This window comes from Poecilia latipinna, unplaced genomic scaffold (genome assembly GCF_001443285.1).
Source record: "Poecilia latipinna isolate Pla-1442-1.1 unplaced genomic scaffold, P_latipinna-1.0 Scaffold721, whole genome shotgun sequence".
Taxonomy (NCBI): domain Eukaryota; kingdom Metazoa; phylum Chordata; class Actinopteri; order Cyprinodontiformes; family Poeciliidae; genus Poecilia; species Poecilia latipinna.
Window position 1 is genome coordinate 210135 of NW_015113337.1, and position 16309 is coordinate 226443.

The 16309-nt window shown below is 39.1% G+C and overlaps 1 protein-coding gene across 9 annotated transcripts in view; it reads right to left on the reverse strand.

Annotated features, from left to right (window-relative positions):
• The window catches only part of slc4a5b (solute carrier family 4 member 5b), a 40590-nt gene that overhangs the window by 15612 nt on the left and 8669 nt on the right, over positions 1–16309 (reverse strand). For 8 of the 9 annotated variants that reach the window (XR_001426534.1, XM_015045335.1, XM_015045336.1 and 5 more), the window contains 10 exons: positions 9311–9440; positions 8843–9003; positions 7678–7833; positions 7392–7499; positions 5387–5442; positions 2974–3131; positions 2820–2907; positions 2585–2739; positions 1668–1793; positions 48–222 (listed from right to left, as the gene is read on the reverse strand). Coding sequence is in view for 8 of the 9 variants with exons in the window: in XM_015045335.1 (XP_014900821.1) it covers positions 48–222; positions 1668–1793; positions 2585–2739; positions 2820–2907; positions 2974–3131; positions 5387–5442; positions 7392–7499; positions 7678–7833; positions 8843–9003; positions 9311–9440 (1313 nt within the window). In the remaining variant the exon portion in view is untranslated. Of the gene's footprint in view, positions 1–47; positions 223–1667; positions 1794–2584; positions 2740–2819; positions 2908–2973; positions 3132–5386; positions 5443–7391; positions 7500–7677; positions 7834–8842; positions 9004–9310; positions 9441–13155; positions 13725–16309 lie in introns of those variants that run through there. The other variant, XM_015045338.1, reaches the window with a different exon arrangement.

Sequence of the window (16309 nt, forward strand, 5' to 3'; positions counted from 1 at the left end):
GCTCTGTTACTTTCAGCATTAAGTAGGCATTACTCCTATTTACTAACCTGGTAATTGTCCGTAGCGTCTCCCAGCAGTCCGCCGAAGGTGATTGCGTTGGTAATGCAGCCCAGGTAGATGAAGAGCACTGCAGAGATGGATTGGATATGGAAGCCATCGTAGATATCACTACAGTAAAAAGGGATCTTCCTTTTGATGTCCAGCCACAGGCCACCGCAAAATCTGGAAAACATACAGGATTAAGTTCAACACAAGTTCAATCAATCAATCAATCAATCAAATTTATTTATAAAGCAGAGTTCAGCAACAAGTTAATTCAAAGTGCTTTTCATCATGAAAACATCATAAAGTCAACAGCTGTGAAACCAGAAACATGTTTCATCAAATGCCATTGTCAAAATCATCAGCACACATAAAATATGTTGGTCAATGTTCTATTTATTATGGGGCAAAAGCAACTTTGAACAGGCCCTGATTTAAAGGAACTCAGTGTTTTAGCTGTTTTCCAGTTTTCTGGATGTTTGTTATAGATTTGTGGTGCATAGAAGCTGAATGCTGCTTCTCCATGTTTGGTTCTGGTTCTGGATGCAGAGCAGAACCAGAAGACCTGAGAGGTGTTTGATACGACAGCAGCAGATCTTTAATGTACAGTATAGTACTGCTAAGCCATTCAGTAATTTATAAACTAACAACAGTATTTTAAAGTTTATTCTCTCAGTGGAAGGACTGTAGAACTGGGTGATGTGCTGTATGTTCCTGGTTTAAAAAAAAAGAATAAATCACATGTACATAAGCATTAAGTCTTTGCTCTTTATGTATTTGGAGCACTTTACAGCCTCCTAGTTGGACGATGGCGTTAGATATGTCTCTACAAGACTGGCACACCAGTCTGAGTGTTGTCTCATTCTTCTCAGTAGTTCCTTTCAGTCTCAGTCAGGTTGGATAGGAAGCTTTGGTAGGCAGCCATTTCTAGGTTCAGAGATGTTCAGAGCTGGTCTAATCCAGGTCAAATACATATTGCTCCTGATTTCACTGATTTATTGTCTTGGCTGGATGCTTTGGGTTGTTGTCATGTTGAAAGATGAATTATTGCCTTAGCCTGGTGTCCAGGACACTCTGAAGCAGTTTCTCTCAAATAATCGGTTTATTTTTGGCTGTTTAATCTCAATACAGACTATAGTCGCTCAGTTCCTGCCACAGAAATAAATGACCACATTGGAGCTCAGTGTGAAAGCATAGGCTATAAAACCTTATGTAAATACCTCCCAAAGACAATAGCTGCATTTTATAATGATGTAATTTGACATTTCGAAAATAAATTTGCTTAATGGAAACATGTCAATTTAAAAAATATTCTCATTTGTCTATAAAACGTTTTGGCGCTAGAATGAGGTGGGGGTTTTTTCTTGGCTGTATTGAAATTGGTTTATCTTTCAAACTGCAATAGAACCACTTTTTTTTCCATCACACAAGTCACATGATCAACAACCAGATATTGCGACTGGTGCAAACCACAAAGAAGACGACGACCGGAAGTAGTAGGATGATGGCACTGCATGTTTTTCCAGCAGATATTGCTGCATGCTTACAGCCACACTGTTTAGAATATCCTACAGATCGTCTGTGACTATTTGTTCCAGACATTCCTTTTAAAGTTTTCTGCTTACCTCCCAGTGAACATCAGCTCTTCTCCCAATTCATGCTGAACAGGAAGCTCGTTGTCTTCTCCACCGCCGGCCCCACCAGCCGAGCCGTTCATCTGACCCAACTCGTTCAGGTTGAGAACTGACTTCCTGTGACACCAGTGGTCAGTACAATTCGGTCTTATTCACCACAACAGATTCTTAGCCATTATGAGATACTCAGACTGCAAGACCTATAAACTACAACTGTAAAACTATAATGATACATGCTGTAAGTGAATTATACTGCATAAAATGATCATGACCTACTTTATAAAACAAAATATCCAAATCTATAGAGTCTATGGTGTCGTACTGAAGCCCCGGGGCCAAGTCCAGCCAGACTTTTATATATGCAGATATATACATAAATAGAACCTTCAAGATAACAAAATTTACTCTTAAATATTACTTTATCAATCAAATCAAGGCATTTTGATCTGTTTGCTGCCAAATTACTCCCACCTGCAGGTGGCAGTATTTCTTACTTGTAATGTGCTGCTGCTTGAGATTTCCTTACAAGTTACAGTCTATACACGCGTAACAAAAAGTCACATTTACAGTCATCAATTGCAAATATTGTGAAATTTCTTGCAAATATTTCTAAATTAGAAACAAAAACTGTCATGAAATCCTGGTTGATAGATGGGAAAAGATTTTCAAATTGTTTAACCTTAAGAAGTACTTATCGAATGCAAACGCTGCTATTGATTCATATTTTAACAGTTTGTTAATAAGTCAACCTCCATGATGTTGATTCGACCCAAAATGTAAATGAACTTGACTCTCCTGCCCCAGACCAGCGGAATCGAGTCAAAGGTCTAATACCTGCAGCGGCTGAAACAGTTGTTATCCTCACAAGAACATTACATTGTTATAGAAACAATCTTCCCAGGACTTACCTCATTTCGGCTGATGGAACCTTCTTTGGGGGCTCAATACGTATTTTGGGGTCCCATTCCCCTGGGGGAAGGACAATCACCTCATCCAGGAACTCATCAACTCCTGCAATCAGGTCGTCACGGTCCCGCGCTTTGTAGGCGACGTCACTGAAGAGCTGATGGCAATAAGAGGCTACAGTCACACCAATGATCAAATGCTTTTACTAGAAAACATCTAACCGAGTTAGCTTCTTACATCGTCTACCATCAGAGTCGCGATGGCTCGGCCAATTTCATTGTAGGACTTAGTTTTGCCTTGAGGGCCCAGCAGGATAAAGAGGAACCTGAAGAACAGAGTGGTTGATAAATCCAGAACGTTTGTCAGAGCGATGATGGAGGGAAGATCCTACCTGGTTGGCACAGGAACCTCAGTGAGGCCTCCCAGAGTGGTGGCTTGAGCCAAGCGTACAAAGGAGACAAACGGCTTGTCCAGAAAGTCCACCTCACCAATCAGCACGTTGGAAGCTTCTGCATCGCGAGGAATCTTCTTCATGAACTTATTCTTCAGCTGTAAGAAGGGAAGCAAGCTCTCAAAAGAGTGATGCAGTGTTTTTTCCCCTCAAATACCAGTATATCTCAAAGAATTTGAAGTAAAAGTGCAATTTTTCTTGCCAGTCATCTGAAAAAGTACAACTTGTGTTTTGTTCAGAATTATCACACGTAGCATTAAAATTTTCCAAGCCTTTGCATTTTGTACTTGATTACGGCTTACACCCACACACATGCTCTGTTTAGAATATCCTGCAAACTCACAGATAATGAAAAACCAAAATTCAGTGTCTCAGAAAATGAGAATGCTGTGTAAAATATCATTAATAGAAACTCATGGTGTTAGTTAATTAACTCAAAACACCTGCTAGGTTTCCTGAGCCTCTAAACTGAACTGTAGGCAGCTTTCACAGCAACATGGGCTTCCTTTACACCTACACAGTGACACAGGCCAATCTCCTCCATGCCATGGTGGATTGATGCCCCAACCAAGTACTGAGTACATAGAAATGAACATACTTTTCAAAAATCTGATATTTGTAGTTAAATATTTGGTCTAATGTGACATTTTCATTTTCTTTGGGAATTTTGAGTTTTCTTTACCTGACACTCATCATCATGAACATTTTAAAAAGTAAAATCTTGAAATATCTTGCTGCATGTGTAATGGATCTCTATAAAATGACCGCTTCACTTTCTAAGATGAATGGCAACAAATTTTGCACTTAAATAATATATACAATATTGTAATTCTTGAAGACGAACTAGTAAGTTCTTCTGACACTACAACACATTTTTGATCATTGAGAAGTAATTACTCTCATTAGTAGCATTACTAAGCATACTGAAGTACACAGCCAGCTGCTCAGTTGTAGAGTGACCGTAACTCTTGTGTTTGTATTACTAAATGGGCTTTATGCCTCTACATTCCAACTGGGCTCTGTCTGCTTTATTTCACAATTGCAAATATAGATACAGTAAAAACAAAATCCTGTAACTTTATGTTACAGCGTTGTTGTTGTGTACCCCTGTTTCTCTGCCAAAAAGCACGTGGCAGTGGAGCGGTGGGCGCTTAAATCAAAATCTCTTCATAATCTGTTAATGCTGCTTTCAGAGTCAATACACCAGCTGGTCCTCTTTCACTGCCCGCCTTTGCACTTTGGTCCTAAACAAACAGTACAACACACACACACACACACACACACACGCATGCACGCAAACACTTGGCCATATTTTTTTTTCTTCCATCTGCATTTATTCTTTTGGATATTTATTTGCGATGATTCGAAATGTTGTTGCAAATATTTGATAGCATGTCCGCTACTTTATCCCGTAATTATGCAAATTATCAAGAACAAAGAAAACTCGGAGGTACAAAGCCAGCTTTTCAGAACAAATGCTTACCTCCTCTCAGTCGGTCACATGTGAATGTTTCGTTATTGCTGGCTTTGAAGTGTGTGTCCACATATTTCAAACACCACTTGATTTCTGCCGCTAATATAACAAGCAATTCTTGTGAACTTTGAAAATCCTCAAAGAACTGCCGATGTTTTTTTTGTTGTTGTTATTTTTTTTTGTCATGTATTATAAACTGATAGAAGTAGCAGTTATTTAAAGCTACAGTTCATGGTCACATCATGGTCTCAAATCTTTATAGTGAGAAAAGAACCGATCAGACTGAAAAAGATCCAGGGAAAGGTTTGAATGGTTTGCAAACTGTTTAAATGTGCAACTGCTTTGTAAGAGGACTGCACATTTTATAATCTGTTCTAGATGTTTTAATTTACAGAGTTTTTCTAGTAGAGCACCATCCCCGTTTTAATCTAGTTTTTGTCAGTTTTAATCAAACTCCAGTTCATTTGCCTATAAAGGTTCATTTGGTTGGCTGTGAAGCATAAGGACCAAAAAACCAAACTCAAACCTCGGTCTCAGTTTGAAGTGAACTCTAGTTCGGTTCAAATACTTATGTGGATACCAGCAGGAAGAGGACTTTAGCGCAGGGCATTCTGGGTAAATTCAACCAAAACAAATGTGGAAGGCCAGCACTAGAGGGAGAAAATGTCTCGTGGTCTTTTACCAACGACAAAGAAGAAATCCCACAACTACTAAAATGTACATTTTGTGAAGAAGAAAGTCATTTCCTTCAGCTGTTCTTGGTTGAGATACAAATAGCAACACTGAAATTATAAATGCTCATCAAATAAAGGCAATAAAAAATGGCAAAAATAAACACACTAATTCCTTTTACACAAAATACAGTAAAACAACATTCACCTGGTCGGTACTCGGCGTGTCTGAAATATCATTCATGCTTCGGCTCTGGGCAGGATCTGTAGAGAAAAGAGCAGACTTATTCTGGCATCAGATGTTCAAATGTAGTTAACAGATCAACATTACATTACATATTGAAATGTGCCGAGTTATTACATCAGGTACAGGTAGGCCACCAAGGTTCTCAACAAAACAGATCAATAAATTATCAAGCAAAGGCTGTGAATACTTGCATAAATGTGATTTCTGTAACATGAAGTCTGTAACGTAAAATGTAGGAAAAAGTGAATACTTTCCGGATGCACCGTAAATTATGTGAAGCACAGATGAAGTGCAGATCTTTCCATGCATGCACATGGAAAGCATTAAGTGTTGAAATCATGCAGTAGCCAGAGGTGGAATTTGTGGAAAAACGGTGTTGATTAAATCAAAGAATAACACATTCAACTTAAGAAACTGAGAGGTTTAAAAGACTGCGAAGAAGTACAATGTGTGTTATTGCTTTAACATAATCTCACCTTGAATATTTTGGAAAAATCCAACCTTTCATTTGAGTACAGGTTTGTCAAATAACTGGAAAATTACAATTCTTTCAAAGTAAATGTAAACTTACTCCAATGAAACTTTACTTTTTAGAGTTTCTATGAACTTGAATTTGAAACCCATGACTTTTATTTGAATGATGTATAAAGCAGAAATGATACAGAAGTCACTCGGGGGATATATTTATGCATCCCAGCATGTTCAGTGGGCAGGATAATAATAAGGGAGCTCTCTGCTGAAGAACAGCAGCAGAGTGCAGCATCGTGTCGCCATCCCTCCTCCATCTACATGGCAATCGGCTGATTCTCAGACATGCCAGGAAAAGCCTCTGCTGTTCTCTTGGTTGAACGGTCAGCAGTGGATACAATCAAATAGAAAGTTGGAATTTCTATTTTATTTTAAGTGCAATATTATGTTGGTAATCAGAAGTTAATTTACCTCAACTGCTTTGTTGCTGAAATGTGCTATCCAAACAAACTTTAATAAAATAATCTGTTTTTTAAAACTTTCATTATGTTGTGACAGTATGGTATCCCTGTGCTAGCTACAGACACACACAGCTCAGTCAGAAACACCCAATCAGAGCCAGGAGGAGGGTCTTAGTTAGAGCTGCTCAAGCTCTCCCCCATGCTGTCTGCAATGCAACTGCTTCTTCTGGATGAACGCTAAAGCTAGTTAGCATGGCCACTGATGACGGCGGAAAAACATTTTTCCTGGAACAATAATTTGTTCCTCCACCATTAGCACACTGAGCAGCTTGTACACAAGCTTGATTGATAGTGCAGAGACTTTCCTCCTGGTTCTGGTTGGCTGATTTTGAGAGGGAGTGGTGCATTTCTGCAGGTGACAATAGTAGCACTAGGTGGAGAAGCTTGATTTTTTTTTTTTTTCCACAGGTCATCTGTCTTATAATTATATTGTCACGATATGGTGACAATTTTAACAAATATGTAAAACTCCTATTGTTTAACAAAGCTATATACCGCATTAGCACCTTCCTAACATGGCTGCCAATTAATTTTACCACATCTGTATTTTTAGGGGGGTAGCAGCACATTCCAAATTTTATCAGTACATATTTCATATTTCAGCCATACATTAGTTACTGTGTATATTTATTGATTCATTAAAGTGCCATGACAGTAGAGTGTTTTCTGCAGCACTCCACACCAAACCACAGCAAGAATGGACGAGCTGTTAATTGTTTTATTTTCCAGGTCTCTATAGCAACTCTGAAGAGACTAATAAATGCTGTTTAAGCTGTTTAACAGGCACCATTATCTCCACTTAATAAACACACCACGGTTTGTTTTCAGTCGGTTAGCAGATATCATTGGACACAGCTGTTACAACCCTAATTATTTCATTTTCTTTCATACATGGCTAGAACATGTGTGTGTGTGTGTGTGTGTGTGTGTGTGTGTGTGTGTGCGCGCGCGCGCGTGCGTGCGTGGTTGAGACTCACGCAGGTGGCCAAGGCTGCTTGACTGCCGAGAGCGTAGGTCTTCAGTGGAGCGATGGATCCCAGAAGCTGAGCTAGTACTACGAGTCAGATTGACCTGAGGACTACGGTCTGACAGACCAGCAGCAGATATGGAAACAATGAACAGAGAAAAGCTGATTTCACAAGGAGAGAGGGGCAACTGGTGATCATCATGATGGCAGAATACAAGGGAAGCAGCATGATTGGAAATGATCAAGAACTTATAGACTTCTTTTTGTTGATTTGTAAATAAAATGTAAACGCTTACTGGAGGGAGTGTTGGAGGACTTTCCGATGTCTGCCAGCGAGCGATGGATTGGTTTCTTGGTCTGGTGACGATGCTTTCTGAGCAACACGAAGATGATTTTCTCCTTCAGATCCGGAGGAACAAGACCGTCGGCTATTTGACGATCCACAATCTCCTCTGAAGCAAAATGTTTATGCATTTAGCATTCAGATTATTTAGCAATATTCCCCCAAGAGAACATGAACTCACCGTCTCCTTATGAGAATATTTGGAGTTTTTACTCCACAGAATCTTAAGACTAAGGTAACCCAGACACTGGCAGTGGGTTGAACTTTTTTCCTAATCAGTAAATATCAACAACAACTTCTACCATTTGTACCAGTGAGTGCGAACAGGACTTATTGTCTGTCCCTTTTGTTCTGCAAATGTTCTAATCCACTTCTTAAGTTATCTGAATCCTTTCTGTAAAATAGAGCCTCACGATATATTGAGTCTTAATATCTGAAATATTTGTAGTTTCAAGCCATGTCATAAAACTCTACTTTCTGGCCGCAGTCAGAGATGGGTAGTAACTAGTTTCTTTTACTCAGTTACATTTACATGAGTAACTTTGAAAAAGAGAGAGAGACTTTTAATGAGAAATTTCATTATGAAGTATTTCTACTCTTATTTGAGTAAAACTTCTGGATTCTTTACCCACTGAATGAGAAACAAACATGTTTTAACCAAAAATTCACCAGACACAGACACTCACCTGTGTCTGCAGTTGTTGCTAAAATTTCATAGGTTTTATATTAAAACAAACTGATTTGGAAACCTTTTTTTTTTGCCTGATTTTATGTTTTTGTTACTTGTATGAATTATTATCATTTTGATCCTTAAAATACCAAAATTCCCTCTTAACTTTATATTTTGATCCATCTGATGATGTAATTTTTCAGTATTAAAGTATTGATAATTTGATCAGTTACTCAGCAGTTGAGTAGACTTTTTACCAAATACTGTTTTACTCTTACTTGAGCAATTTCTTGACTACTTTTTACTATATACTTGACTAAAAATGTCCTGAAGTAGTGCTCTACCCACCTCTGGTAAGTTCATAAAAACCCTTATACCATTTTACACTCCTTGGCAGAAACCTAAACTATCCTTTAAAGATTTAAACGACATATCTTGTGAGACTCACCCACGATCTGTGGCAGTGAGTAGCCCTCCAGGTCCAGCAGAATGCTTCCTGTCTGCAGGCAGGTCCGGAGCTCAAACAGGCTATGGAGGGTCAGCGTGGAGACGTGAGGCTTGCTCCATCTTTCTCCACCCTCCTCCACCTTCTCCTCAAACTTCACCCACCTGAAGAGGACCAGCTCAACTTAGCAAATAACGTTCAAGTTTTTGTCTTCCGAGAGAGAGACGGAGAGATGGATATTTCTAGCCAATATCCATCTAGCAATAGATGGATATTGGCGAGCGATTAGTGTTTCAGTTAGCAAGGCTGATTTTCCCTTTGCTTTAGTCACATGAAGTGTTGGGTTGCTTTTACTCACTGGCCTCGAGGAACCAAGTGGAACCTTTAGGCCCTATAAAAGGTGACCTGAAATCCTAAAGCAACAGCCACCTTGGTACTTTCCTGGTACTTGTGGTTCTGTGATAAATGTACCTGGCAGACTCTTTCCATTCCAGCTCTTCTCCATCATGCTGCAGTGTGTCCATCTCAGTGAAGATGGTTGGTGTTGGAGTGGTGTCATCCTCACCCAGGATGTGGCGAAGACGCTCAGCAGCTGGAGAAACTACAGATACACACAATCAGTCTCAGGTTTTATTTGCAGTCCTGACAGATTCGGTGCAAAGCTCATCCAAACCTAAATGGTGGACAGTGATTATTGCATAACGTTTATAAATCACCTTATTTAATCGATTCCGATTTTAATTTAGACAATTGCTTAGCTTTCCAATAAGGAGGTAAGAACACTTGACTAAAGACTCTCACATACTTCATCCAAAGTGCTGAAATTGGTTCTCATGGACATGAGACAAAAATGTAGTCATTTTGTTTTCAGGGAGACATTTGCCTTCACTTCTTGACTCCAGCCCTTGGTTGAACTGTTATGTGAATGTTGCTTGACTGGTCACTGGTATCTGGATAGCCTTCGAGGATGAAGCTCCTCCTCAGAGCTGCAGTTTCCAAGTTTGCTAGCTTGCCCCTCACAGAGCAACTCTCTCCCTAGACTCCCCCCATGCAGCTCCTACAGACTAGCCAGCATCAATTAGCAAGCAGCTGGTGGAACTGTTCATCTGAGCTCATCATACGAACTACTCAGAGCAACACTGGTAAAACTTTGTTAAAGGTTAACAGAGGAGCCGTGTTGTGAGTGACTGAAGCCAATCACTCCTATATTGATTGCTAGGCAACAATGATCCAAATACGAAACCAAAATGTAGGCAAAACACAATTTTGCTTGATTTCTCAAACATACATGAGAAAAATCGAGACAACACCCCAGTAATGTTTTTAATGAGAGAATAACATAATGACCTGATGTCATTATGTTAGAAAAGTTAATTTTGCATAATACTGCCCTTTTGAAACACATTATTCATCCTTACCAAACAAACTTTAGTGCCTGTACTGATTATCTGGTGACCATGTGAGATCCATCACCCGACACCTCTTTCTAATTTTATTTTAGACAGATCAATCTCCATTACCACCCTGAGCCAGGAGGCTGTAGTTCATTCGCACGCCAGAACACACAACGTCCCTGAACATCAGTTTGTTCCTCTTGAAGGAAGTTACTGATGAACATGATGAAACGTTTGAATTAATTTTTATTTACAAAGGGTTTGTGTTGCGTCTAACAATTACAGTATTTAGTATTTAGCAGTATTTAGTTCAAAACAATGTCCCCAAGAATAATCACTGTTTCAGATACTTGGCCAGCTCAGAGTCTGGGTACCTATTTATGGCTGAACTCTGAGCAGCCACCATAATCCCACAGGAAGAGGGGGTAGGGTGTTGGCATGTGTTGTTTTTGCAACGTTTTGGGTCATTTTTTGTGGAAATATGAGAAAGAGAACATCATACTACTTTATTGACCTCACTGCAGAACTAAGCTATCAGTTCTAAAGAAGGAAAAACACAGTCGGCACGTTCTGCCTCAGCAGGATGATCAATTCCATGTAACCACTTGATCAAATGATGAAAGGTTTCGTAGGGGCATCAATTATACCACAAGCATGACTGAAAGTCTATAACAGGACTATTTTAGATTATGACAGTAAATTATTCAGCAAATATCTGGTAGGTTTTTTATGATTAAAATTGTTCTGAAAATAAAACAATACAGCAATATGTATTGTGTTCATCCGATCTGTAGTCTTCCTTCACCAACAGAGCCATTGTTTTAGTTATTCTGTTGATGAGGAACAGTGGCTGTACCTATTAGCCTTAAAATGATGCAAATTGGAATTAAAAACATAAATTTTCTCAATGAAAACATGATAATTTTGAAAAAACTCAAATTTTTTGATAAAAAGATTTTTTGTGCTGGCATGAGGTGGTTTTATGACTCTATTGAAATTAGTGTATTTCACAAATTTGCAGTGGAAACACTTTTTGCATCATGAGTTACATGATTAGCAACCGGATGCTAGTACTGGTGGAAAAGATGAAGAAGATGGGATCAAGTAGTAGTAGGAGTATGATGACGTGGCATATTTTATAATGAATTATCACATTAACTAACTTATTCAGATGCATACATTTTAGTCTAAACATAGAGAACCGTAGACCAGACTGTTTGGTTTGGTCTCAAACTGGGTTAAATATCAAAATCAGAGCTACAGCTACATTTAACAGTGACTCAGATGTCACTGACAAATACATTTAGCCTCTGCGTAGAAATCTGTTGAAGTCTAAGTTAATCCAGAATTTAATGCTAACCTTATCAAGTAGCTATAAGGAGATCCATGGTAATACTTTGCATAAATGCTTCCTTTCAAACTTTGAGCTCTTTGGAAACTTTCAGACTAATTCATTAAAGTACAGGATGTTTTTCACAGAAACAATGTGTACAAACTTTGAAAAAGTGAAGTTCTAATTGACGTTACACCAAAATGAAATTTGCATCCTTATCTGTGCTGTTAAACAAATGGCATTTCTCTGTGTGGTGTGTTTGCATAAAAGACTGGGCAGACAGCAGGTATTAAATCATGACCTGAGAATTTAAAATGCTGGAGCTTAACAACAGGATTCTCTGTTTCTGTGCAAAACATTCCCAATATGGACAGCTTATGCTTTATTATTATCAAAACTACAGCTAACACTTTTGCATCAATCACTTGCCAAAATGGAACCCACAAACATTGATGTATCCTTCAAATCTGCCTGTCTGAAATGATTATGTGGCCCCAAAAAATCAGCTTAAGCCACTACAGGGTTAAGCAACAGAGAACCACTACACTCTGTTGCCACTAAATGTGGCAACAGAGTGTATTGAATAGCTCTGGCTTTCCAAGGTAATGAGCTCATTCTGCTATATTGATCTTGGTGACATGACAGTTTTTCCATGCAGCATAAGCAGTGGGTTTTAGTTTTCACAGTGGAATTGTGGCCGACAAGCTGTGATGTTGTCTTAGAACAAAAAATGTTTCTGTTCCTAACTGTCGGTGCTGTTTGCTTGCCTAACGAACAAGCAAACAGGCAATTTAAGCAACGCTTAACCTCACAGTCAGGACAAACGTCTGCACATTATACTTTTGACATTATAAGTCCAAAGACATGCAACCTTTCTTTCTCACTCGCAACATTTCCGTTAAACATAGAACTGCACAAACTGAAATTACAAAAATAAATGTCGATGTCTAAAAAACTCACATTTTTTGATAAAAAAAAAGGTTTTTGCACTATGATGCCATGTCAAAATAGATGAATTTCACAAAACTGCAATAGAAACACTTTTTTCGCATCACACTAGTCATCTGATCAACAGCTGGATGTTACTACTGGTGAAAACAATGAAGAAGAAGTCAGGAAGGAGCATCAGGATGATGGTTTGTTTTTGTTTTTTTCAGACATTGTGCAGCTGGCTGCTCTCACAGCATCACAGTTCATAAAAAGCTGTCATTCCAACGTGTTAAATCCACAGCTCTTCTGCAAAATCACAGACTACAATTTTCTTAAGATGCCACATATGTAACCGCTCTCAAGTAGGCAGGACTTGTCTCTCAGACACCAGAATGATCAGACTCCTCTGATTGACTGACAGATGATGAGCTCTTGCACCATGACTGAATTATGACTATTTTTTATGTAAATGTTTAAATCCTTTGCTGCCATAATTTTTAACGACGTACTGCATGAACAAACTTATTCTCATGTGATCTTAATTTAATTTCTCATTAATTCTGAAATTTCGACATCAGCAGAATAGTGACAAAGATTTTATGCACATTTGTAATGAAACGCGGCTACTTGTACATTGTTCCTTTTACTGAAATCTTTACCTGTTCTGGAGCCCGGTAAGGTCAGGTGAGAGGTCATATTTGATGCTCACTGGATCCAAACAAGATCCAAACGAAGAGAGACATCCACTGGGTCTGATTCAGGATAGATGCGTCTTTAGCTTCCTGTCCGCCTGATAAGACAGAGTCCTCAGCTCACGTCTCATTGAGCTGCTCAAAACGACTCACTGTCACACCTTCTCACGTACGTCCCTAATGTCGTCCTCCTCAGGGATTACTTCCAGCTTCGTAGTATCAGCTAGCAATAAATAGTTTGTTGTGCGGCTGCTCCGCCTTTCAGTCGATCAGGAAAGCAACAAAAAGTCTCCAAAGCAACAAGCAGCCAGAGGCTTTGAAGAGGGTCGACACACACCACAGGGCTCTGGAGGACTCTCCGCCCATACACTGACTTTTGGGCTCACCTGTCACAAAAACACAAACTTCATCAATGTAACTTGTACATGAGGCATCTGGAGATACATAACACACCTTTAATGCTGTGCACAGTTGGTGTTTATCTCTAACAGACCAAAAATATTTAAAAAGTTGCAAAGCAGGTCACTCATAAGCACTCACAGTAACTTCAGCTTCCAGGTACAAGCACATACTGTACTCCCCTACACACAGACACACACATGCACACACACACAGACTCCGCTTGGAGTTCCTCAGCTCTAATCAGCTTACAGCTTTCAGACTTTATGGCCTCTTGCTGCAAAATATTCATACATAAAGGCGCTCCTACTCCCATACTGTTCACGAAAGTAGATCTGTGCAGATTAATGTCCGAACAGCAAAAGTCAGACCAGGTCATATGCCTCCTGCTACGGCAGGAACAGGCAGCAGGAAGGTTTGATTGCTGGTTTTGGTCATTCTGAACCGATGATCAGTCACACACTAAATAAACAAAATGAAAAAGAGAAGAAGTCTTTCTGAAATTAAGCAGACTGATAGCATCACTTGATTCTTTTACTCCAGTTTGTAGCATACTGGTACAATGATGAACCACACTCTACACTTGTCTAGATCCGGTAACGTTGCACTACAGATCCTTCCTAAAGTATTCACACACCTTGAATATTTTCACAAGTTCTTCCTCTGGCTCCCTGCAGCTCAGAGAATAGACTGTAAAACAGCTGATAAATCACTGAACAGCTTAAACATCTGCTGCTGTTGTACCAACCTTCCAGACCCCTCAGGTCTTCTGGTTCTGGTTCTGCTCTGCATCCAGAACCAAACGAGGAGAAGCAGCATTCAGCTTGCATGCTCCACAAATCTGGAACAAACTTCCAGAAAACTGGAAAAAACCGAAATACTGAGTTCCTTTCAATCTAGACTAGAACCCACCTGATGATTTCTGCCTTTGATCAGCAGCAGCTGCAACAACAATCAACGTATTTGATGTTTATTTCCTTGATCATTTTGATTATGGATTTTGACAAAATGTTTAACTATCGATAAATGTATGATGCTTTTATGACGTAAAGCACTTTGAACTGCCTTGCCACTGAAATGTGCTTGACAAATAAATTTGAGTTGACTGAACATTTCTTTGGATAGCAGCTAAATCTACTGTGTTGGTAACCCAACAAAGAGTACAGAGAAGTGGAAGGAAAATTATATTAGGTTTTCAAAATTCCAAAATGATGGATTACTTTTTTTGTACTTTGTGGAGTTTAAAGCAGACTCAGGTAGCTTCACCTTATGCTCTGAACAACTCATGGAGGCCTGATCCATGAGTCACTATGAGACAACGCAATGAGAAAGGTAAAACTCCACATTGTTATGATTAGAGGAACAGCCCAGAGATCTACGGCAACCCAGGAGGAGATGTAGCTCATGTTTGACTAGAGTTCTAAAAGCTTAAACAAAGCTCTTGGATTTTATTCAGATTTCCATCCAGCAACAGAACAAGCCTGGCACAGCTCTCTCGCTTTACTCTACTGTATGAAATAGTGAACATCAGCTACGTTTCCANAAGATGGGATCAAGGAGTAGGAGGAGTATGATGACGTGGCATATTTTATAATGAATTATCACATTAACTAACTTATTCAGATGCATACATTTTAGTCTAAACATAGAGAACCGTAGACCAGACTGTTTGGTTTGGTCTCAAACTGGGTTAAATATCAAAATCAGAGCTACAGCTACATTTAACAGTGACTCAGATGTCACTGACAAATACATTTAGCCTCTGCGTAGAAATCTGTTGAAGTCTAAGTTAATCCAGAATTTAATGCTAACCTTATCAAGTAGCTATAAGGAGATCCATGGTAATACTTTGCATAAATGCTTCCTTTCAAACTTTGAGCTCTTTGGAAACTTTCAGACTAATTCATTAAAGTACAGGATGTTTTTCACAGAAACAATGTGTACAAACTTTGAAAAAGTGAAGTTCTAATTGACGTTACACCAAAATGAAATTTGCATCCTTATCTGTGCTGTTAAACAAATGGCATTTCTCTGTGTGGTGTGTTTGCATAAAAGACTGGGCAGACAGCAGGTATTAAATCATGACCTGAGAATTTAAAATGCTGGAGCTTAACAACAGGATTCTCTGTTTCTGTGCAAAACATTCCCAATATGGACAGCTTATGCTTTATTATTATCAAAACTACAGCTAACACTTTTGCATCAATCACTTGCCAAAATGGAACCCACAAACATTGATGTATCCTTCAAATCTGCCTGTCTGAAATGATTATGTGGCCCCAAAAAATCAGCTTAAGCCACTACAGGGTTAAGCAACAGAGAACCACTACACTCTGTTGCCACTAAATGTGGCAACAGAGTGTATTGAATAGCTCTGGCTTTCCAAGGTAATGAGCTCATTCTGCTATATTGATCTTGGTGACATGACAGTTTTTCCATGCAGCATAAGCAGTGGGTTTTAGTTTTCACAGTGGAATTGTGGCCGACAAGCTGTGATGTTGTCTTAGAACAAAAAATGTTTCTGTTCCTAACTGTCGGTGCTGTTTGCTTGCCTAACGAACAAGCAAACAGGCAATTTAAGCAACGCTTAACCTCACAGTCAGGACAAACGTCTGCACATTATACTTTTGACATTATAAGTCCAAAGACATGCAACCTTTCTTTCTCACTCGCAACATTTCCGTTAAACATAGAACTGCACAAACTGAAATTACAAAAATAA